The following is a 25,070-nucleotide window of genomic DNA, read 5'->3' on the forward strand; positions in this document are numbered from 1 at the left end:
CCTCCATGACAATAGCTCCTGTGGATGTACAAGTGTATTTGGCTTCTAAGCATTTTTCCCCTTTCAGTTGAGGAACAGTATTGTGGTTCCTGTCCTTAGGTCTGGTAAGGATAGTTTCAGCCAATCAGCCTAACCCAAGTCCCCTGCAAGTCATTTGAACAAGTAGGGGTTTGCCAGCTCAGTTGGGTTCTCGAATCTTGGGACCTCTTGCCTCCTTACCAGTTTGGCCTTTTGGAGGGATGGTCTCTGCTCAATCATCTGCTTCAATTGGAAATTGCAGTGTGGCAGGTCTTTTCCCAGAGCTGACATCCTGTTGCAATTTTTTTCAATCTTCATAAGACCTGTGACATGGTGTGGCACCATCACATCTTACTTACTCCATTAGTTGGATCTGTGGAGCTCCCCTCTTGATTTTAATTCGCCAGTTCCTGTCCCACTGGTTATTCAGAGTTTGGGTTGAAACCATTCTCAGCTCTCCTCAGACCCAGGAGAATGGCATTCCACTGGGCTCTGTATTAACCCTTTCGTGGTTGGTGGGTCATATATGTCCCAGTTCGAGTGTCGGGATATATGTTACCCAGCTCTGCACGGTGCTGCCATCTAGGGACGACTGTACTTAACCTGAGAAAAAATCGGGACTGCACTGCAAGGCAGGGGTGCTAGTTCTGCAAGGTTCGCAGAAGAGCTTCTGTAAAGTTTGGAAGGTAGGAGACGAGATACTGGCAGAAGTAACGCTGTGGGGATGGGGCGCGAGTCGTGCTTGGGTAGCTCAGTTGGTAGAGCACTTGCCCACGAAAGGCAAAGGTCCCGAGTTTGAGTTTCGGTCCGGCACACAGTTTTAATCTGCCAGGAAGTTTCATATCAGCGCACACTCCGCTGCAGAGTGAAAATCTCATTCTGAGAACAAAAGTTGTTTGCACTGCTTGTGGTGTACCACTTTGTGCCACACCATTTTTTTCCAAGTTTCATGGAATGTAAAGTTTTGTGAGTATTGGTCATGTATCATGAAAACTGAAATGTAATGAATATTTTTTACACTGGCTCTACACAAATAAAAAGATTACATGCATGTATAATTTGTAGTTATTTTATTCTCCACAAAATCCAGTTTATGGCTAAAAAAAAAATTACAAAATCCGTCAGTCAGCAGAAAAGGTATCACGCGTTGGTTCATGGGACATATGTGTCCCACTTCCTGTTGTGAAAAAATGGAGAACTTAAAAAATATTTTGGTGGTGAAAATATAATAATGGGACTGAAAAGAAAACATTATCACCTTAATTTTAAAAATCTGTAAAAAATGAATTTTATCCATGAAAGGGTTACGTGTCGTTCTTTTCCATATTGCTATTAATGGACTTGTGATGTCTGTCGAACCAGTGGTAACTCCTGCTCTGTATGTCAATAATTTCTGTATCTGGGCTAGTTCTCAGTTGGTGGCCCTTGTGAAGTGACACCTCCAGGGTACCATCCAGCATGCCTCCACATGGATGCTCCCACATGGTTTTCATCCCCCCCCCCCCCCCCCCCCAAAGATGGGTGATGCATTTCTGTCACTGTAGTACATCCTTCCTGATCCTGAACTCTACCTCAACGCCCAACACCTGACCATGGTCCCCCAGTCACATTTCTTGGGTCTTCTTTTTGACAGCAATCTTATTTGGCTGCCCCATATCTATCTTTTGGTGGTTGGATGTTTTCATAAACTCAATGTCCTTCCCTTCCTTGCTCACACCTCTTATGGCACAGATCGTTTGACTCTTCATCACAGTTATTGCTCCTCAGTTCACGTGTGGACTATAGTTGTCAAGTTTATGGCTTAGCTGCCCTTCCATACTGCTCATCTTGGACCTGGTCCCACCATTGTGTGGTATCCATTTGTCGCCGGTGCCTTTCGTGCTAGCCTTGTCGATAGTCATCTGGGTGATGCTGGGATACGTCCTCCCTTTCGGTTTGTTGGTCTCAGCTCCTGATTTCCAATGCCATATCTATCCGCTGTTTCCCTGCTCACCCTTTCTATTGTATTCTTTTCGCAGCTTTGAGACGTCACCCTTCTGCTGCCCACCCTTGGGTGGGTTTACCAGTTGGGCTGTGCCTCCCTTCTCTCTGCCGCAATTTCCATCTTCCCCTCTGTTCCCCACATTCTCTCCCAAACATTCTCTCTTTGTTAGTTCCTCAGCCTCGGGTTCAGATGGGTCTCTTGTGGGGTGCGAAAGCCTCCGTCACTCTGATGGATTTCCATTGTTTATTATGCACACTCTTACAGGAGTTTTGGGTGGTATTATTTTCTTACACCAATGGCTCTAAATCAGCCGATCATATGGGATATGTCTTCTCATCTTCTGTTAGCACAGAACACAGTCTCTTGCCTGCCATTTGTGGGATGTTTACTGCAGAACTGATGGCCATTATTGGGCCCTCTGCTTTATTAAATGGTCCATCATCTGGTTGGGGGGGGGGGAGGGGGAGCCCTTCCCCCACTTCCCCCTCTTTCTCCATGACCCATCTGTGGGTGGTTTTTCGGCTTTGCGTCAAATTTCTTTTTGCCCATTTATGGGCTAACTCTTGGGTGCTCTACCCTGTCTAATAAAAGTCATGTGATCAAAGTGACTACCAGCATGTAGCATTTTTCCCTCCACCTTCTTGTCAGGAATCTACCATCCTGTGCCATCTTGGTGTCAGCCATACCTGGTTGACCCATGGTTTTTAATTCCATCAGAAGCCGTGTGCCATATCGTGCTTGCTTTGAATTCTGCGACACATTCACTTCAAAAATTCAATTCTTCTTAATCACTAGCAGCATCATTTGGGTAATTTTTTGAAAAATTAGGAAGCCTTAATTTGTTTCTCTCACACATACTAAAAAACTTGCTGCTCCATTTAATAAAACTTCCCCTGGTACCCTGAAACTTTTGACATGTGAAGCTGGCAATCTTTAAATTGTTCTTTATCTGCTGCAGTTATTTGTGGTATCTCTGTCATGAATAACCATTAACTTAAAATTAGTTTTCATATTGTGTTCATGAACCAATTGTGAACTTGTAGATCTATGTTTCTCAACAGAGTCATAGCTGTTACTTACATCCATTATTAATTTCCATGATTTACTGTTCTTACAAAATTAGCAAACTGAATAACAGTAGTATGTTATCCTCTCTCTCCTTAGTGCCAAATTGAAAGAAATTGGACCACTCCGGGCTAACATCATTTGTTGCCAATCTTGAAGGTGGACAGTGCTGTTGAGCAGTAGCTGCTTTAGCGCCATTGTTTAGCCTGGTGTTTCATTTATTGTGCCATATTTTGAGTGTTCTGTGCATACTTATTTATTTTAGAAACAATTTTCTCCTGTAGAAATGTGTTCTAATACTGAGTATTTATCCATTTGTAAAATCACATGAGTTCTGACTATGTTTAGGTGAAGGTGAACTGAAGTTTAAAAATGGTAGGGGTTTGTAAAGACCATGGTATGTGGGATGCATTTGCTTGGTTGGCAATATGATGAAATTTGCTGCCTGGTTGTCACTACCCTTTTCGTGTTTGACCATGCTGGTGCTACTGCACCATTAAGTTTGTAGAACTTTAATATCCAAACAATATTTGTTGTAATGTAATTTTGTCTTGATATAAGATATTAAACCGTAAGTACACACAATGTAAGGGAAAGATAGATCATTACTTACTGTAAAGTCGACACGTTAAGTTGCAGACGGGCACAACTAGCTCTCGGCCACAGCCTTTGTCAGAAAAAAGCATACACAAATTCCTTCACATAAGCAGGAACACCTCATGTGCATGACCACTGACTCCGGCCTTCTGATGACGGCTGTGGCTGAAAGCTATGGTTTAAGTGTTTTGTAGGTGTGTTTGTCTACAGTGTGTCATCTTTACAATAAGTAGCACTCTTTCTTTTCTGTACATTGTTGATATTCCAGCCTGGGAGCTTCCATTGTTTAATTATGCCACAAGTATTTCAGTTTAAAATACTCTTTTATTACAGAATCCAAATATCTCCACAATCAGCCAGATGGGTCAAGCTCTTAATGCTGGCAGCCCTTATGGATATGCTCCTCCAGGTGGGGCTGCAGCAGGGCCACAGGCTGTCAGTGTTCCGCCACCTGTTGGAGTAGTTACTCCTCAGCCAAGATCTACTATGATCCCCAACATGCCGTCGATCCAGGGTACCCGCTTTGGGGCATCTCCAGGTAGCTCTTTAGGTATGCACATAGATACTGATAATTTTTTGTGTGTCAGTTATTATAAAACAATGTCCAGGGAAACGGGACTGATTAATTTGACAGCTAGCACTTGTATACATTACCTCACAATGGTTTATACACCTTAATGACTTTTATTCCTTATAAGTACATTCTTTGAAAAGTATTTGATATGTGTTTTAGAAGAAAGTTTGTCTCATAATTAGAGGCAGTATTTGATAGTTAAATGTGGGGCTTGATGATGATGATGATGATGATGATGATGAAGCTGAAAAGAAAATTCAGAAATGTTGTTCAGCAACATCTGGGTTTTGGTTTTTCATATTTCATGTTACAGTTCTGAAGCATAACAATTATTAATTTATGTTTTCATGCAAATTGTTACTGTGGATAAACAGTTGGTGTTTATGTTGCATGCGGAGTACATAGTTTTTCTTTGGTTACTATTGTAGTGTGAACTAGTTATGCCCTAGTTGACACCTGGATAACCAATAATAATTCATTTGTTCTATGCCACTGATTTTATTTACTCCTCATACTATCTCTTTTGGAAAATATCTTCAGTCTTATGTGTATTAGGTGAAATATTAAAATTATTCTGCCGACATGTTACCATTCACGTAATTGTAGTACCACATGACATAATACTGCTGGATTTAAGCTTATCTAAAAAGGGCCCCTAATAAACATTTTATGATGGGATGGTATAATTATATTCTTGAATTTGTGATTTCAGCTTCAGTTACATAAAACATTTAAATAGTCATTACTATATCTAATTCAGTATGTGCTTGTCATTTTCTAAGTAGGAAAGAAGAAAAAGACAGTTATACCCACATTACGGATTCACACTTAAATGACACTGTTGTTAACTGTCAAAGATTCGGATAATGAGTCTCACTGGGACTGGTAATTACAGTGATATTGTTCATGGAGAGTATGAACTTTTCCTTCTGTGGATTTTATTGTAGCATAATATGTTCTTTGCTGCCATTTCATGGTAACTGTTTCTTGACAAATTCATTCTGCAAGAACATTGTAATACTAAGAACCTGCTTGTTGCAATTTCATGGTAACTGTTTCTTGACAAATTCATTCTGCAAGAACATTGTAATACTAAGAACCTGCTTGTTGCAATTTTGTGGTAACAAATGGCATTGAAAGCCTTTGGTATACTTTTAAAGCTGTGTACATATGCTTCACTCTTTAAAGTTACTGCCAGCTGTTGACGTACATTGTTCCCCGTGTACTGTAACACTATGCTCTTACTTGGTTGACACATGTTAACACAGACATCTGTCCCAGGAACAGAAAAATCTAGAGACACATAATTTTATTTAATTTTTTATTTATTTGTTCTTTCCTACAGTCATCCAATTGATATTATTTCCAGTTCTGAAATGTCCAGTTGCTGTATTCTATGCATTGTGTAAATAGTTTTTGTTGAGGAAGCATGGTTTTTTAATGTGTGTGCCCATTAGAACAACAATACATGGAGACATACAGTTAAGATTATTAGGGATATACTATTTGATATTATATTAAAAAGTTCATCTGTTGAGATTTAAACATTTGCTCTCTGAGATACTTCATTTTTACCAACCGATGATAAATTCCTCCATATATCCATTGTCTCAACTTTTAAACTACTGAAAGACTACCCTATTGCTTTGCAAATGAGATTCTGGAACAGTTACTCTGTGCACACCTTTGAGGTTCATAATTTGTTATTAAATTATGTTGCTTTGTTGTGAATTTGAAGTGTGTAAATAAGATGGTATTGCAGGTGGTCCGGCTGTTGTAGGAGTGACTGGAACAGAAGGAGGCATTGCACCTCAAGCGCAGCCTCCTGCACCATCTCCGGCTCAGCCACAGTCTGGAGCACCAAGTGGGAGCCAGCCTGGTCCGCAAACAGCAACCCAGAGTCAGGGAGCACCACCTACCCAGGGTCAAGCTACAGCCACTCCCACCACGACCTCCACTGCTGATCCTGAAAAAAGGAAGCTCATTCAGCAACAGCTTGTTTTGCTGCTGCACGCGCACAAATGTCAGCGAAGGGAGAGTCTCTCTAATGGAGAAACGTGGCAGGGAAGTCAGGTACTTACTATCTACTCAATAAATGCTATGTTAATTTTTTCCACTTTTTGTTCAAGGTTTTGCACAATAGACAGTAGCCTAGTGTAATTTAATATGACTCAAATTTTTAAAAGTTAATGAACAAGCATTTTGTGTAGCAGTCATCCATTCTCTGTCCACATTGGAGATTGGAATTGGGGAACATGGTGAAGTAACAAAGGATGCATGGTTGTACAGTTTTCTCTCTCCCTACATAAATTTGCCTCACCCTATATCTTATTTTCTCTTTGTTATTTTTGTTACCACCTTCTGTGTGTATTGTCCACCTTCTGTGCCTGTTTTGTGGCAGTTTTTATGTTTTTGCCATTGACTATTGTAGTTGATATTTGTTGGACCTATGTTGTAAAGAAGGCTGTGTACCACTTCGCCCTGTACTGAGCCTTTGTACAAGTAGACTTACTGTGTCAGCACCCTAATATTAAATTCCACTGTTTCATCTGATGTTGCTTTTCAGAACCGTGTTTAATATTTTAGGAAGAGAAACATGTTTAGTGACTTGTTTTAATGCTGTTATTTGTGGATTGATAGCATAAAGATGCTCGAAAGAAGGTGTAATTGTGGTCGACATAAAATAATAATGTGTTTGTGGGTGGTAATTTGGTGTTAAATTTAATTTTTAAGCTGAGTTTCCACGTAGTAACATCAAATTTGCAGTGGGAGAGGGGCGGCCAGAATTTTAATAGCACCGCTTACAGTGTTGCCATTAAAATATAATATTGTTTCTATTTAGTGATGTCCCTAGTGTTCTCCCAATACCAGTTGGTAGCTGCACTTCTAAATGCCATTGTTTTAATTTTTTGCAAAGTAAATTCTGCTTTTGTTTGTTAATTATTTCAGTGTATTCTTCATTCATTTGTGGAAAATATCCCTAAAAAGTGGCAATCAGCCATATTTTCAGTCGCTTTGGTTCCACAACATCCACAAGGATTCATTAGTTGAGAATACCACAGATCTCTGATGAATGCAGTCTGTTTTGTAAATTTATAAATAAGGGTCGTTCTACGTCAAATGATCAAATGAAACCATCGTTTTCAACCTTACCCTCTTGGATTTAAATGAAATTAAGTATGCCTATAGTACTCATAAATAGTACCAAAAATTAATTTTTTCACATTTTTCTGATAAAAAGTTACTGAGTAATGGACTTTCAAAAATTGAAAAAAAGACAACTTTTTGACTCGCAGAACAATGTTGTTTTCATTATCATTCGTGATATATATATATATATATATATATATATATATATATATATATATATATATATATATATATATATATATCCTGCCAACCCAAAGTTTGGTACAGATTTATTGATGACATCTTCATGATCTGGACTCACAGTGAAGAAGAACTTTAGAATTTCCTCTCCAACCTCAACTCCTTTGGTTCCATCACAGATTCACCTGGTCCTACTCCAAATCCCATGCCACTTTCCTTGACGTTGACCTCCACCTGTCCAATGGCCAGCTTCACACGTCCGTCCACATCAAACCCACCAACAAGCAACAGTACCTGCATTATGACAACTGCCACCCATTCCACATCAAATGGTCCCTTCCCTACAGCCTAGGTCTTCGTGGCAAACGAATCTGCTCCAGTCCAGAATCCCTGAAACATTACACCAACAACCTGACAACAGCTTTCGCATCTCGCAACTACCCTCCCGACCTGGTACAGAAGCAAATAACCAGAGCCACTTCCTCATCCCCTCGAACCCAGAATCCCCCACAGAAGAACCAGAAAAGTGCCCCACTTGTGACAGGATACTTTCCGGGACTGGACCACACAGGGATACGACTTCCTCAAATCCTGCCCTGAAATGAGATCCATCCTTCATGAAACCCTCCCCACTCCACCAAGAGTGTCTTTCCGCCATCCACCTAACCTTCGTAACCTGTTAGTTCATCCCTATGAAATCCCCAAACCACCTTCCCTACCCTCTGGCTCCTATCCTTGTAACCGCCCCCGGTGTAAAACCTGTCCCATGCAACCTCCCACTACCACCTACTCCAGTCCTGTAACCCGGAAGGTGTACACGATCAAAGGCAGAGCCACGTGTGAAAGCACCCACGTGATCTACCAACTGATCTGCCTGCACTGTGATGCATTCTATGTAGGAATGACCAGCAACAAACTGTCCATTCGCATGAATGGACACAGGCAGACAGTGTTTGTTGGTAATGAGGATCAACCTGTGGCTAAACATGCCTTGGTGCACGGCCAGCACATCTTGGCACAGTGTTACACCGTCCGGGTTATCTGGATACTTCCCACCAACACCAACCTATCCGAACTCTGGTGATGGGAACTTGCTCTTCAATATATCCTCTCTTCCCATTACCCACCAGGCCGCAATCTCCGATAATTTCAAGTTGCCGCCACTCATACCTCACCTGTCATTCAACAACATCTTTGCCTCTTCACTTCCGCCTCGACTGACATCTCTGCCCAAACTCTTTGTCTTTAAATATGTCTGCTTGTGTCTGTATATGTGTGGATGGGTATGTGTGTGTGTGCGAGTGTATACCTGTCCTTTTTTCCCACTAAGGTAAGTCTTTCCGCTCCCTGGATTGGAATGACTCCTTACCCTCTCCCTTAAAACCCACATCCTTTCGTCTTTCCCTCTCCTTCCCTCTTTCCTGATGAGGCAACAGTTTGTTGCAAAAGCTTGAATTTTGTGTGTGTGTTTGTGTTTGTTTGTGTGTCTTTCGACTTGCCAGCACTTTCGTTCAGTAAGTCACATCTTTGTTTTTAGATATATTTTTCCCACGTGGAATGTTTCCCTCTATTATATATATATATATATATATATATATATATATAAATTGTTAAAAAAATTGTTGAATTTATCGAATTTTGAAAAACTGTATTTTTAAAATTCTCAAAAAAATATATGTGAAAGGTGCACTTTACATCTACATATTCTGAAAGTTTCAACTTGGGATGAGCATGGGATCACTATCAAAAGCAATTTTATGTTTACCACGATTCTCCAAAATCACATTCAGATAGGTGAATTTCTATTATTTTGCTACACATGAAAGTATTACAGTGTTAAATTTTGTTACATGGTCCACAAATTGTACTTGAAACGAATAACTGCTTATTAAACTTGAGTGCTAACTATTTATTAATAGCTGTAAAACCACGGAAAAAAAGAAGAAAAGGAAGCTATCTCTCATTTTAAAGATTATATATAAAATGATTCTGTGGTGTTACTATCTGCAATCTATTCAGTATTTTATCTCTGGTTAATATTGTCAGCAATTTTCACCTATGGTTGAAAGTGACCCACATATTCTTTTGTTGTGAGGCAGCTGTAGTGAAATTATGTGATTAACTCTGAAATGTGTTTTGAATTTAGCTTAAAGGTACTTTTGTACAAACCTCACAAGAGTCTGTAAGTTTGTATGCCTACAACCAGTTAATGTTTGCATACTATTAACATAATGAAATATTTTTTTACAGGAAGTGAAAGAATAAGAAGTAATATTGTTTAGTGTTGAATATAGAAAGCTGGGTCATTCAACTTCAAAAACATTTTTTTAAGTTAGTTTGTTCACTTGAGAAATGTAAAATGCCTAAAATTTCAGCTTTGTGCTGTAATCCATTTAATGAAAAGGCCACAATAACCACAAGAAAGACTTACGGCCTGTTTCACAATGGATGATAGCAAGAAAACCTTTCTTAACTTTAAATCAAAAAGTGTGTGACAACTGCCGTAAAAAAATTGCACAAGTCGAAATTTGTGATACGTCTAGCACAGAAAATGATGATCTACTGTATTCTGTTGTGAAACAAGAAAGTGAAAAGGTTTTATGTGATAGTGATGCAAAAGACATTGCAGCAAGTGAGGCCTTAGAAAGGTTGAATGCTTCTTTGCAGTCCGTTGGTGAATCACCAATTAAGAAGAAACAACTGTGTGAAGCAAAATATCCTAAGGAATATTATTGCTTCCTTCCGGAAAAGAAGAAGAGGTACATGATCATGCAGAATCTGAGAGGATCAGTCAGCTAAAAGATAAATTTCGTTCATGTACATCTTGAAGTAAACAGGTGGAAATTCTTACCATTTTACCTAAAAGCTTGGAGTGTTAAGAAGCTTCAAGATGAATTTAACATAACAAATTACATGGCTTGAAGAGTAAAAGATTTGGTGAAGGCCAGGGGACTTTTGTCTTCACCAAACCCAAAACCTGGCAAGACTCTTGATCAAACAACTGCTGACTTTGTTAGAGACTTTTATTGTTCTGATGAGATAAAGACAACCATCCAGAGCTCCACATTGGATTTTCGAAGTTTGCAGACGTACGTCCCAAAAATTGTGTTTTAGCTGGAAGTAGTGGTACACATAGTGTCTGTGTGTGTACTACCCATCAAAACTTCAAACTCATGCTGACTGGATGTAACATTCCTCACCTGACAAAGGATGAAGATAATCCAATAAAAATTTACTAAGACTGCATTGCAAGAGTTGTATGTAATCCGTCATTACCTGCTTGTCATTTTGGTGAATGTAAATTCTGCCCTCGCCCAGAAACATTTAAGACATATTTACAAGATTTGTTGAATACTAATGATATTGATAATATAACTTGTCAGTAATGGGTTTCCATTGATCACACATCTCTAGAAACAATCATAAAATCATCTGACAACTTTATTGATTGTTTTTTTGATAAATTAAAATCGCTTACACGACATTCATTTGTTGCTAGTCAACAATCAACCTTCCAAAAGAGACTGAGAAATGAACTTAAAGAAGGCGAGGTCTTAACGATCTGTGACTTTGCTGAGAATGACTCCTTTGTCAACCAGGACAAACATGCAAGCAACGATTCATCCTATTGTTGCTTATTACAAGGATGGGAACAAACTTGAGCATACAAGTCTTGTAATCATATCAGAATGCCTAACACATGACACTGTTGCTGTGCATTTGTTCCAATCATACTTGATGGACTTCCTGACTGTTAAATTCGGTAGAAAACCAAGAAAAATATATTTCTCTGATGGAGCAGTAGCTCATTATAAAAAAGGAAGAACTTTATCAACCTGTGCCGTCATGAAGAAGATTTCCAAACTGAAGCTGAATGGCATTTTTCAGCCACCTCGCATGGGAAGGGAGCTAGTGATGGTGTTGGTGGAACAGTTAAACGACTTGCAGCTCGAGCAAGTCTGCAACGGCCATACAGTGATCAAATAATGACACCAAAACAACTTTTTATGTTTGCCAAGGATAACATAGAAGCAATGAACTTCAAGTATGCTACTAAAGAAGATCACAAAAATGAAGAAATGAAACTTATGGAGAGATTTGAGAAATGCTGCAAAATTGTAGGGACACAAAAACTTCACACTTTTATTCCTTTTAGCAAGGACAAAATAATAACACAAGTGTATTCAAACTCTGATGGCACTAAAATTGAACTGGTGACAGTTTCTGACAGTGATACAATGCCATTCAAAGACATAAAAGGATATGTTGCTTGTGATTATAATGGGCTCTGGTGGTTACCCTGTATACTTGAAAAAAATCAGAAGGATGAAAACACAGTTAGTTTCTTACATCCCCATGAACCGGCACCATCTTTTACATTTCTGAGTCATCCAGACATTTTTTCCATAAGCAGTAGGGAAGTAGTGGCAGTTGTGAACATATGAGTTATCCAGTGCAGAAATGTTGATGTGCAACAGACTGATTAGTTCAAAGTATGAAGAAGTGCACTAATAGGACGCCTATTTGTAAATAATAGTAATTACTAACTGAATTTAGGTGTGATCTCAGGTATTCATCTTTCTGTGTTTTTTTATTTATTTATTTATTTTTTTAAGTTTTCATTTTGTATTTATTAATTACAGAAGCACAAAACATATGTTCTTTTGTCAATTATAAATTAAAAACAAAGATTCCATGACTTACCAAATGGGAAAGCGCTGGTAGATAGGCACAATAAAAAACACACACACACAAAATTTCAAGCTTTCGCAACCCACGGTTGCTTCGTCAGGAAAGAGTGAAGGAGAGGGAGAGATGAAAGGATGTGGGTTTTAAGGGAGAGGGTAAGGAGTCATTCCAATCCCGGGAGCGGAAAGACTTACCTTAGGGGGAAAAAGGACGGGTATACACTCTCGCTCGCTCGCGCGCGCACACACACACACACACACACACACACACACACACACACACACACACGCACGCGCACACACACACACACACACACATATATATATATATACAAGCAGAGATATTTAAAGGCCTTTAAATATGTCTGCTTGTGTGTGTGTGTGTGTGTGTGTGTGTGTGTGTGTGTGTGTGTGTGTGCGTGCGAGTGTATACCTGTCCTTTTTCCCCCTAAGGTAAGTCTTTCCGCTCCCGGGATTGGAATGACTCCTTACCCTCTCCCTTAGAACCCACATCTTTTCATCTTTCCCTCTCCTTCCCTCTTTCCTGACGAAGCAACCGTGGGTTGCGAAAGCTTGAAATTTTGTGTTGTGCCTATCTACCAGCGCTTTCCCATTTGGTAAGTCATGGAATCTTAGTTTTTAATATATTTTTGTCAATTATAAGTTATTTTTAATTTCCAGAGTTTACAACAACATACAGCTGGTGACAAGTAGGCCTAATATCTAAAATAAATTAGTTTTTACGAATTTTTAAAGCACCACCCTTAATGTAAAATTGCTTTTGATAGTGATCCCATTCTCATCCCAAGTTGAAACTTTCAGAATATGTAGATGTAAAGTGTATCTTTCACTTTTTTTTTTTTTGAGAATTTTAAAAATACAGTTTTTCAAAATTTGATAAATTCAACAATTTTTTTTAACAGTGATGTTTGGTATCATATAAAAGCTCTTTAAAAGAACTTTCCAATGAAGTAAATTTTATTGTTCTAGCTTAATTAGAACTCGAGCTGTAAAGAAAACAACATTGTTCCACGAGTCGAAAATTTGTCATCTTTTCAATTTTTGAAGGTCCATTAATCGGTAACTTTTCATCAGAAAAATGTGAAAAAATTAATTTGTGTCATGATTATGAGTAATGTATGCATACTTAATTTCAAAAAAAATCTGAGAGGGTCAGGTTGTAGCACTTGTTGATTTGACATACAATTGCCCATAAAATGAATTATGCTTTCAGGGAAAAAATGAATTCCTGTCTTTTAAGGACATTTAGTAAGTTGGATATCTTTTTTAATTAAAGTAGAAGTGAGGTAGTTAATGACAGTAGGATAACAGTTGAATTTTTTTATTTCTGTACATGCAACAAATACTTTAAAACATGAGTGTTCTGTGTTGTACAGTATGACACCATTAAAACTAAATAATTTAGTTATGTTAACCAGTTCGTGGGCCATGGGGAACAAACCTGCCACTAAACTTATTTATTTACTGCATATATGAGAATATGTCTTAAAACTTTTGTATTCTCCTTGCATCTAGTGGTAGTCTGCTGCACGAGTGGTAGTTCCTGCTTGTTGTGAAAAATACAGCTTTTAGAGCCATGGGAAGTATACATCCCAACAAATAACATTGTTTTGAAGTTTCTTGGGAAGTCTGCTTACCACCAAAGTAGTTTCTCAAAGAGGTTTGGGAAGTATATTTAAGACAAAATTAGTGTTTCTGTTGTGGACCTTGTAAACGTACTTGCCATCAACTTACTAGTTTTACAAAGCTTTTGGGAATATGACTTACTATCTCTGAATGTGCCCAGCATCTTGTGGTAATACATTGTTCCAAGCGTATAAAAACTGCTACAAAAATCAGTTGCTGTTTGTTGTGAAATCAATACTTGTGAAGGCGGAAAAAAACTCTTCATTTCCACATTGTGGAATACATTTACCACCAAAATAGCAGTTGACAATAGGGCCATGTGAGAGATTCATACTACCACAGTTTTTGATGCTGAATCACCAAAGTGAAATTATAAAATAATACATATAATAAATTGATCACTATTGTAATACGATACAAAAAAATTAACTCACTGAGTTACTGTATTAGTGTTCAAAAGGGCATGTTGTAAACTTTCTACTTTCTTTCTGCAAGTGTGCTGATAAGTAAGATATTCATTAATGCCTATTATGGGAAATTTATGTGGTGAATGTTATGAGATTGATACTGTGTACTGTGGATTAAACTTGTGCGAGTGCTAATTATATTATGAGTAGACGAGCATTATTGCTTAAACGATGTCAGAAAGCCATTTTTATTTTCCCAGTAGCTCATGCTATTCTGAAAGTATCTTCATTTATGGTATTAATAGGGTTCGATCAATGCAGTTGGAGGACTGGACAGCAGATCCAAGGTATAAGACCACAAGGAAACTTTCAAGGGAATTGGAGAGAGAATGCTTTGTTTGACATTAGTTGACTTCTCACTGGGTTTGTTACTGAGCATATATTTTATCTCTATTCACAGTGTACATTACCACACTGTAAGACAATGAAAAATGTGTTAAACCACATGACTACGTGCCAGGCAGGAAAGTCTTGTTCAGTTGCACACTGTTCCTCTTCGCGGCAAATAATCTCACACTGGAAGCACTGCACTCGGACAGACTGCCCTGTATGTTTGCCACTGAAACAGGCTGATAAAATACGGCATCAGCAAAATAGTAAGTAAATAAATAAGTCGTTAAATGACGCATAGTGTTGTGTTAATTTTGCCTTCTGTTGTTATTGTTTTTGTTTTTTAGTCGTATCTAATCAGGCTCCCAGCAATCAACCAACGGCATCTGATATGAGAAGAGCATATGATGCCCTTGGTATTCAGTGTCCCACAACTGCTGCACCAGGTGGCCTTTTAACCCCTAGTAATGTGGTGAACAGAGGACACCGCATGGTCGCTCCTGGTCTCGGTGTTGGGCCAGCTCAGCCTAATGTGGTGGGTGGTGCAGTTAGAGTTCCCGCACCTCCTCACACGCAAGGTGAGATGTTTTGAAAGGAAGAAGTTTGCATAATAAGGTATATAATTATCAAATCTTGTAATATTTAAGGTCATCAACTTTGTTTTATTTATTCGTTCGGCATATACATCAACTTTGTGATGGATGGAAACACTGTTTACTCAAATAAAAACTGATCATTGAGAAACTTATTTAAGACATCTTTTACCTTGCATAAAAGATATTTGTTTTACCAGTATGGTGTACAAGATCAGTAACAGTTTCTTGTAAGCTTTATCTGCTTGTGTAATACATAATGAAAATAATTTATACACTCTTATATTTCTTGGAAAAGGTTATAAAGTTATGAGAGGTACCTCTTACCTTGCATTGATTGTATTAAAGCAACTTTATAAATAACTTGATATAAATTGAATTACTGAATTTATTGCTATACTGTTTTTTCTAAAGACAACCACCAAATTTGATATTTGCAGTTCAAGGTCAGAGTGCAGCTCAAACTGTTGTGGCACCTAATGTGTCCCTCCCACTATCATCAGACCCTACCTCACAGCAGCCACCACCGACACAAGGCCCAGTTTCAGCTGCAGCTCAGGCTGCAGTCGCTACCATTCAGCAGACAGTTGCAAATATGCAAAATTCCTTGTTCGGGCTTGGAGGTGCTGAGCCACAAACATCAGCAGCAGTGAGTTGTGGAGCATTTACATTTTATTCTTTGCTGTGTATTTAATTTAATTATTATATCTGAAAACAAAGATGATGTGACTTACCAAACGAAAGCGCTGGCAGGTCGATAGACACACAAACAAACACAAACATACACACAAAATTCAAGCTTTCGCAACCAACGGTTACTTCGTCAGGAAAGAGGGAAGGAGAGGGAAAGACGAAAGGATGTGGGTTTTAAGGGAGAGGGTAAGGAGTCATTCCAATCCCGGGAGCGAAAAGACTTACCTTAGGGGGAAAAAAGGACGGGTATACACTCTCGCTCGCGCGCGCACACACACGCACACACACACACACACACACACACACACATATATCCATCCACACATATACAGACACAAGCAGACATATTCAAAGGCAAACTCTTTGCCTTTGAATATGTCTGCTTGTGTCTGTATATGTGTGGAAGGATATGTGTGTGTGTGCGAGTGTATACCCGTCCTTTTTTCCCCCTAAGGTAAGTCTTTCCGCTCCCGGGATTGGAATGACTCCTTAACCTCTCCCTTAAAACCCAAATCCTTTCGTCTTTCCCTCTCCTTCCCTCTTTCCTGACGAGGCAACCGTTGGTTGCGAAAGCTAGAATTTTGTGTGTATGTTTGTGTGTCTATCGATGTGCCAGCGCTTTCGTTCGGTAAGTCACATCATCTTTGTTTTTAGATATATTTTTTCCCTCATGGAATGTTTCCTTCTATTATATTCAAAATATTAATTGTTATACACTTGATATATTTTTGAAGCTGAATAGCTGTTGATCATGTTAACCATATTTCATTTATATAAGCAGAGTACATCTTTTTATATTGTTGTTATGGTTATGGTTGCCACCACTTTTTAGTGAATGACCTGAAGCTATATGCTCATACAGTGAAGTCTTGTGTGTCTGGTGAGTTTGGAAACGAAAGCTGATATACACTAGAAATATTTTGATTTATGTAGTAGTATGTTAAGCTAACACTCAAAATTATAAATCTTCAATAAAGAAAAATAACAACAGATAAAATTGTATGGAATATTCATCAAAGTAAAGAAGCAGGAAAGAAATTTAAAAAAGCACTGCTATAAGTTTTTGGTGCTGTCTATAATGCAGGGTTTGCTTACAGAACCTTATACCCTTCATATGAATAGAATTATTATATGATTATCATGCCTTTTATTTTTTAATTTTCACTGATGTAATTTCATTTTAACCTATGTAAAGGTATTTGAGGGTGACTGCAGTCAGCCAGAGCTGGTTCATTATTGATCAACAATCTCCATTTGAACAACAGCGTAGTTCATCAAGATCCATAATGGATAGAGTAACATTGAACAAATATGTGTTGAAACATTCAATTTTTGGGTGATTTATGTAAAGCGTAACCCTTCCCAGTATTTGTCAAAGTGAAATCTGATTAACGCCACACTGAAATTGGCCAGTTGAACAGGCACTTTAACAACTTTGACCGAACCAAGATGTTCCTTGTGTACAGCCATGTTAATCAAATTGAATTTGTAACTCAATGACTGTATTTTGCACTGTATTGCACTTGATAGTGATTGAGAAGGTAGCAATGCCTGGAGATTCTCTGTTCAGCCTTGAAATACAATACTTTTTTCTATCATTTCTAGAGCATATTCCATTTCATGGTCCACACATGTAACAAAAAGTGCACCTACGGTATAAAATGGATGTGTTCTACACTCTTTAAGAGTGAAAGTGAATAATGTCTCAAGAAGCCAGCACTGGTCTCGTGGTTTGTCCACACTAGAAAAACGTGAACATTGTGGTGATTGGATTGTGCAACAGGTAGAGAAGAATGTCCTTAGGAAAATTGGGGATAGATGTCAGCCAGGTTTATTAAAGCCCTATTTATGTTGTGTTTAGGGAGGACAAGTGGCAAGGGAACTGTTGACCAACTCTCTTGACTGAAGTGTTTGGCCTTTCCTTTCCTGCAGCTCATTGAAAGCTGTTTGAAATGACAGGAAAAAGTTTGGGAACTGTGTTTTAACAATATTCTGTAAAGGTTCATATCTGCCTACACGCAGGACAGTGTTGAAATTACGACTGCACCAAGGAAATGGCATTATTTACTGAGAACAGCTTGACAGTAAAGATGTGTAGTGATTGCTGAAGCCACATTTTTTCCCATCATAATCAGTAGTTATAAAAATGTTGTTCAGAAGAACTGTTGACAGTCATTTCTTTAAGTGTGCGAGCATTTTGTAATTAATAAAAAGGCTACAGTCCAGTTTGCAGGAGTGGATGCCTGTGTGTGTGAAGTAGTGTTTCCCCGTTCAGTTCCAGAATGTGTAAGAGACAGTAAGTTTGAAATAACCAGTGTTGTGAATAAAAACACTTTATTAGGGAGGGGATTGGACAGGGAAGAAAATAACAGTAAATAATCAGAGTTCACTATTGGGGAGGGTGGGAATTTTTTTGCTGCCTGTGGTGAAGCCCAGGAAAGTGGAAGGATGAAAGAAAATGTAGGAGAAATGGCTCCAATCTGTGGACTGGATGAGGGGATTCAAATGACTTGTAGTGTAGCAGCCTTTCAGTTCCCTCAAGACTTGCTGTAGACCTGGCTGTTCCATCCCTGCACCATGGGACACTGGCATCCACAGCTGGCACAGCAGGTTTTGGTTGGTAAGCTATCCACCAGGTTCCTTCTTGCACTGTGTTGTCATGTGTGCAGCCTCTCACAGACATGTCACATAAATGACTTTTAAAAAATATGGGCCAACTGTGTCTATTTAATAGGCAGTTTGTTACAGGAAACTGAACCGTGTTTTATTGCTGCAGTTACCTTCCAGCAAGTTGTTGGGTTTAGTAGCAAAATTTTGTGCAACTTCATCAGAATTTTTAGACAAAGATTCAGGACGTGTGTAATTTAGAAAATGAAGTTATTTAGCACTCCATTTTCAGTTGCACCATATACAGTACATTTGGAAATGCAATTAAAGGTGACTGATTTTCAAAATTGCACTCTGCCCTAGTATAGGTATTGTAGCAGTTTTATTGGTATTGTGGTATATATGTAAAAGAGCTTTCAAAGCTAACAAAATGCATCTGGAAGCAAGTCTTTGGATTAGCATTTCATTGTGAACATATTTTTTCTATCATGAATGTAATTGCAGAAGTATCATAACTTCATGATTGACACTGGTGAAATTACTGTATCTTGCGGAAACAGAGGTTTCGACCCAGAGTATGTCCCAAGCTGTGAATAAAAAGAAATTTCATGTTCCGCAAATGTAGTGAAGTGTTAGTACTTTTTCATTTTGTTGCATTTTTCCGTTGAACGCATCATGTTATGATCGTATTTTGTAAATTGTGTTCACCTCATTAGCCAGTATTGTCATGTGCAAATGTCGGCTGGTTGTTAGCAAATTGTATGCTCACCACTGCCCGTGGGCACTTGGCTCCTTAAGGACCCCCCCCCCCCCCCCCACACACACACACACACTGTTTATCCAGCCCTGCCTACCTCTGCACACAGGCAGACATTCGATCTGGAACAGTCTGCTGTTACAGCATGCACAGAGGGACTGTTGCAAGGACCGAAACCTTGAGGTAGGTATAATGGTCCAGGAATGTAAAATCGTGTGTTAATGATTTTATCGAGATTAGGGAGTTGACATTAGTAGTTGTGGAAAGGATATCAGACAGAGATGATCTTGTTTCAATACCTGCTTCAAGAAAGTCTAAGGCTCTCTCTTCTTCAGATGCTCCAAAAAATAGCTGATACCTCAGAAAAATCACTGAACTTCCACCCTCATCATTCTGTACCACTTAGGCGTCATACACCTTCATACAAAACTTATCCCAGAGTATAATTTTCCAAGTCAAGCAATGCATTGAGATTGTGTTTTCTGATAACCTTACTGCACCAGCTACTGTTGCTTTCTTGTCCTAACCTCAGAAACGTTATTGCCTAACCGTATGACATTGCCAGGTCATCATCCCTGTTCAGAGGCACGGACCCCTACAATAATTCCACTATAATACCTGTCCCATGTATCCATCTGTTACTAGTTATTGCTATCTTCACCACTGGTATGTCTCACATCATCAAAGGCAGGAATATCACATGGAACCATACATGTTTATCAACTAATGTTTGTTCACCACTTGGCTTTTTATAGATGAATGACCACCACTAGCTTGTTGAACACATGAATGATTACAGAACTGTCCACCTCTGCGATGAGAAGTTACTGAACATGCTACTGCACTGCTCAGAGAGAGCCGAGTACATGATACACTAAATGGATCACTTCGACCATCCCACACAGCACTACAGGCTGGGCCAACAGCCATTGGGCTGTCATTCCGGTTGCTTCGCATTTGCCAGGTGAAGAACTCATGAACATAACAGAATGAATCAGGATGTGGTGCAGCTGATGGATGCTGCAGGTGCTCAAACCCCATGCGACAGCTTTGGAGCAGCCTGAAAGAAAAGTTTCCCTGAACACTGGAGTTGGAAATTTGTTCTGTAACATATCCTCACATTCCATCTCCCTTCTAGACTTAGCTTCAGTTAGCAAAATATTAACACTAATTACTCAAAGAAAAATAAAGAGAGCACTAGACTGTGACCTTGTGGAAAATCATTTTGGCTGTGGAGAAATATAGGAACACAGGAGGGAATAATGACTGTAGAATTTAACATAGAATATAGATTGAAGAGACATAAGTCCTCATTTATACGATTTTTAGATTTTGGGAAAAGCATTTGACATGTTGACTGCAAAACCTCTTCTGGTATTCTGAAGCTATTCGGGATAAAATACAAGGTGTGGAAAGTGCAACTTGTACATAAAACAGACTGCAATTGTATGAGTTGGAGGACATGAAAGGGGAGCTGTAATTAAAAAGCGGGTGGGACAGGGTTGCAGTCAGCCCCCATGTTATTCGATCTGTACAATGAGCAAGTAGCAAACTTTGAAAAGGAATTTGAAGTTCTTGGAGTGGAAATAAAGACTGGACTGGCCTACCAATCCAGGTTGTAATTCTGTCATAAAGGGCAGAGATCTTGGAGGACCAGTTGAATGGAGACGATAGGACATATATAAGGTGAATATCGGCAAAAGTAAAACAAGAGTAATGGAATGTAGTCACATTACATCAGGCACTTCTGAGGGAATTATATTAGGAAATGCAATACAAAAAAATATTAAATTAGTTTTGCTATTTGGTCAGCAAAGTAACTGATAGTGGCCGAAATACAAGGATATAAAATGCAGGCTGTCAGTAACAAGGAAGCAGTTTCTGAAAAAGAGAAGTAATTTAACATCTGATATAAACTTAACTGTTGCGAAGTATTTTGTGAAGGTATTTGTCTCGAATGGAGTCCTGTATGGAAGTGGAATGTGAGTGACAAAAACGCAGTCAAGAAGAGAATAGAAGCTTTTAAAATGTGATTCTGCCAAAAAATGTTTAATATTAGTTGAGCCTGTTAGATAATTAATGAAGAGGTACTTAATCTAATTGAGGAGGAAGAAAAATCATGGCACAATTTCCCTAAAAGAAGGGATAGGTTGATAGGACACATCCTAGAACATCAAGGAATAGTTGTTTAGCAGTGGTGGGAAGCGTGGGTAGCAGAAATTGTTGAGGGAAACCAATGCTTTACTTCAGTCAACCAGTTGAAGTGGTTGTAGGTTGTGTAGTTATGCAGAGATGAAGAGACTTGCAAGGAGCCATTTTCTGTGTGTGTGTGTGTGTGTGTGTGTGTGTGTGTGTGTGTGTGTGTTCACTTGCAGTAAATGTATTTTACAATGTTTCAGCAGCTCGCTGCAGAGAGCCGACTTGCAAATTTGCAGCTGCCAGCTGTCTTCCCACCAGGTCAAGTCACTGCAACACCTGTACAAGGGACCAAAGAGTGGCATCAGTCTGTCACCCCTGATTTGCGAAATCATTTGGTGCACAAGCTGTGAGTAATTTTATTGTTAATACATTTCTTCTGTCTCCTTTATCTTTTGTAGTACTGTTCATTCGATAGACAGGTACAAAAAAAAATTAGAAATTTACATATTATGTTTACGTTGAGCATGTTGTTTTTCCAATTAGAAAACTTATTGTTATTCCGTCTTGGACTTGCCATTGTCACAAGTGAAGTATTAACGATAAAAGGGGGGCACTGAACAAAGTATGGATTATTCAGTATGGATTATTCTGGAGTTTTAAACTCAACTTTTCTGTCACTGTTGAAAGGCAAAGGGTGAGAGGGTAGTGCAGTCACAGTTAGAATAATCAATAGAAATTCCAGGATGAAATAACAATAATATTGTGAAACCATAGATTCCTACTTATCATTTAGAAGAGGTGTTGAGATGCACAGAAGTACAATGAAAAGATTGCTGAACATTTAAGCTATCTGACAAAAAATTTCCTTCTTTGGAAATAGGAAACACACAAACGTTCATTGAAGCAACACACACACACACACACACACACAATTGAGTCAGACAGGACTAGCAACCTAGATGGTTGATGGAGGGTATGGAGGTGATGTGGAGTGGAGAGATAGCAAAGCTGGGGTGGATTAACTTGTGCTACCTGTGAGAATGTACAGGGACAAATTAGTGATAGGATAGGGCTGCAAGCTGCAGAGTCTGGTGGCTGTACTGGGAAGGGTAGTGCAAGAGGGAGAGAGGAGAGGATAGGAGAGGAGAGAAGTAATGAAGGGGAAAACACTGTAGGCACGTTGGTGGAATAGAAGGTGCATGCAGTACTGCAGTGGGAGAAGGTAAGAGGATATGTAGGTGGAGGACAGGGACTAGCGAAGGTTGAGACTAGGTGAATTATGGGAACAAAGGATAAAGCTAGTGTTGGTATGAAGGATCAGATGGCACAGGCTGTGAAGCAATATTGAAGTGGGCATGTGATGTTGGGCAGCATGTTCAGCAACTGGGTGGTCCAGCTGTCTCTTGATCACAGTTTGTCAGTGGCCTTGTATGCAGATAGGCAGCTCATGTTGAAAGCAGCACAATGATTGCAGCTTAGTTTGTAGATAACATGGCTGCTTTCACTGGTAGCCCTGCCTTTGATGGAATAGGAGATGCTTGTGACAGGACAGGAATGAGTGGTAGTGGGAGGATGTATGGGACAGATCTTGTGGTTAGGGCTATTGTAGGGATATGAGACGAGGAGTTGAGAATAGGGGTATAGTAGGATTGGACAAGGATATTGCCTAGGTGCGGTGAGCGATGTAATATCGGTATTGGACTGGTGGGGAGGTTAGTTAGTAGGATATATCTCATCTCACGGGTGATGAGACGCAGTCAAAACCCTGGTGGAAAATGTGATTCAGTTGCTCCAGACCTGGGTGGTACTGAGTCGTGAGAGAACTACTACTTCTTTGTGGTCCACCCCTGGCCTGCTATCTCCCCCCCCCCCCCTCCTCCCTCCTCGTCCAAGCAATCTATCCTTTTCATAATGTTCTTGTTCTATCCTGAATTTCCCATTGTTCGCGTATGGTTAGTGGAATGCAGACACAAGCAGCAGAAGACAGTGAATATAATAAAATGGAATCAACAGTGATGAAAATGGAGAAAGTAAATGTCTAGAAGCCTTACAGAATTGAAAGCATTATAATGAATAAACAAGGAGAGGAAAGAGGAATTGGGAAGAGTAACACTGGGCAGTTTGTATGTCGAGAACAAAGATAGTGCCTGTAATGAGGTCAGAGCTGTAGGAACTGGTGTAGATATTGGAAGAATATACAAGGGGCCTTCAATAAGTATAAGAGATTTTTTTCCTCGGCATACTTTTTTTTTTTTGGGGGGGGGGGGGGGGAGGAAGAAATGTGAAATTGGTTGTGGGCCTTAACCTTCAAAATGCCGTCTGTAAAGGAGGTCTGTTCAAACAGAGAGCTGTCATTGAGTTTCTTTTGGCGGAAAACAAGAGCATCGCAGATATTCATAGGCAATTGCTGATTGTCTACAGAGACTCTGCAGTGAACAAAAGCATGATGAGTCAATGGCTGAGGAATTTGTCGTCATCGCAGCAATGTCGTGCAAACCTGTCCAATCTCTCATTAGCCAGCTGGCCACACACAACTTGCTGCTCAACTGGATGTGTGTGTTGGTACTGCTGATGCACTTGTCCACCAGTTGGGGTACTCAATGGTGTGTGCCCACTGGGTTCATTGGTGCCTGAGAGAAGATCATAAACAGCAACAAAGGACCACCTATGCAGAACTGCTTGCACATTATGAGGCTGACCGTGACAATTTTTTGTCGATCATCATCGCTGTTGATGAAACACATGTTCATCACTTTGAACAGGAAACAGAACAGCAGTCCATGGAGTGGTGTCCCACCACCTCTCCTCCGAAGGAAAAGTTCAAAGCTGCACCCTCAGCCGGTGAAAGTAATGGCGACCGTCTTCTGGCATTCTGAAGGGGTTATTCTGTTTGAAGTCCTCCCTGATGGTGCCAATGATCAGCTCTGAAGTGTATTGTGTTACCCTCAGGAAATTGAAGAAATGAGTTCAGTGCATTTGTCACCACAAAAATGCAAAGTAACTGCTCCTTCTCCATGACAATGCAAGGCCTCACACAAGTCTGCACACCTGAGAGGAGCTCACAAAACTTCAATGGACTGTTCTTACTCATCCACCCTATAGCCTGGATCTCACACATTCTGACTTCTGTTTGTTTGGCCAAATGAAGGATGCATTCCATGGAAAGCAATATCTTGATGATGGGGATGTTATTGATGCAGCATGATGTTGGCTCCAAAAGCAACCAGTAGAGTGGTACCAGGTGGGCATACAGGCCCCTCCAGTAAGATGGCGTAAGGTTTTTGCGTTGAACAGGGAGTGTTTGAAAAACAGGGTTTTGTAGCCAAAGGGGTAGGGAATAATATGGTGTATTGGAATCTTGAATAAAACCAACCTGTTTTCAGAAAAAATATCTTATATCACTTACTCAGTGCCCATTGTAGATAGAACAGAAAATAAAACAAAATAGCCTAATAATGAAAAGTCATCTCTGCTGGATGAGATACATGCGAGATTCTACGCAGATTATGTGGAAAAACTTAATCCCTTACTAGAAGCAGTGTATTGGAAATCTCTTGGTACCAAACAGCTGGAAAGAAGTA

The 25,070-nt window shown here is 39.4% G+C and overlaps 1 protein-coding gene across 1 annotated transcript in view; it reads left to right on the top strand.

Annotated features, from left to right (window-relative positions):
• The window catches only part of LOC126252037 (CREB-binding protein-like), a 164,642-nt gene that overhangs the window by 40,483 nt on the left and 99,089 nt on the right, over nucleotides 1-25,070 (top strand). The window contains exons 5-10 of the mRNA XM_049952826.1: nucleotides 3,998-4,214; nucleotides 6,001-6,311; nucleotides 14,771-14,966; nucleotides 15,048-15,278; nucleotides 15,734-15,942; nucleotides 21,750-21,895. Of these exons, the coding sequence (XP_049808783.1) occupies nucleotides 3,998-4,214; nucleotides 6,001-6,311; nucleotides 14,771-14,966; nucleotides 15,048-15,278; nucleotides 15,734-15,942; nucleotides 21,750-21,895 (1,310 nt within the window). The remainder of the gene's footprint in view (nucleotides 1-3,997; nucleotides 4,215-6,000; nucleotides 6,312-14,770; nucleotides 14,967-15,047; nucleotides 15,279-15,733; nucleotides 15,943-21,749; nucleotides 21,896-25,070) is intronic.

Source organism: Schistocerca nitens, chromosome 4 (assembly GCF_023898315.1).
Source record: "Schistocerca nitens isolate TAMUIC-IGC-003100 chromosome 4, iqSchNite1.1, whole genome shotgun sequence".
Taxonomy (NCBI): Eukaryota; Metazoa; Arthropoda; class Insecta; order Orthoptera; family Acrididae; genus Schistocerca; species Schistocerca nitens.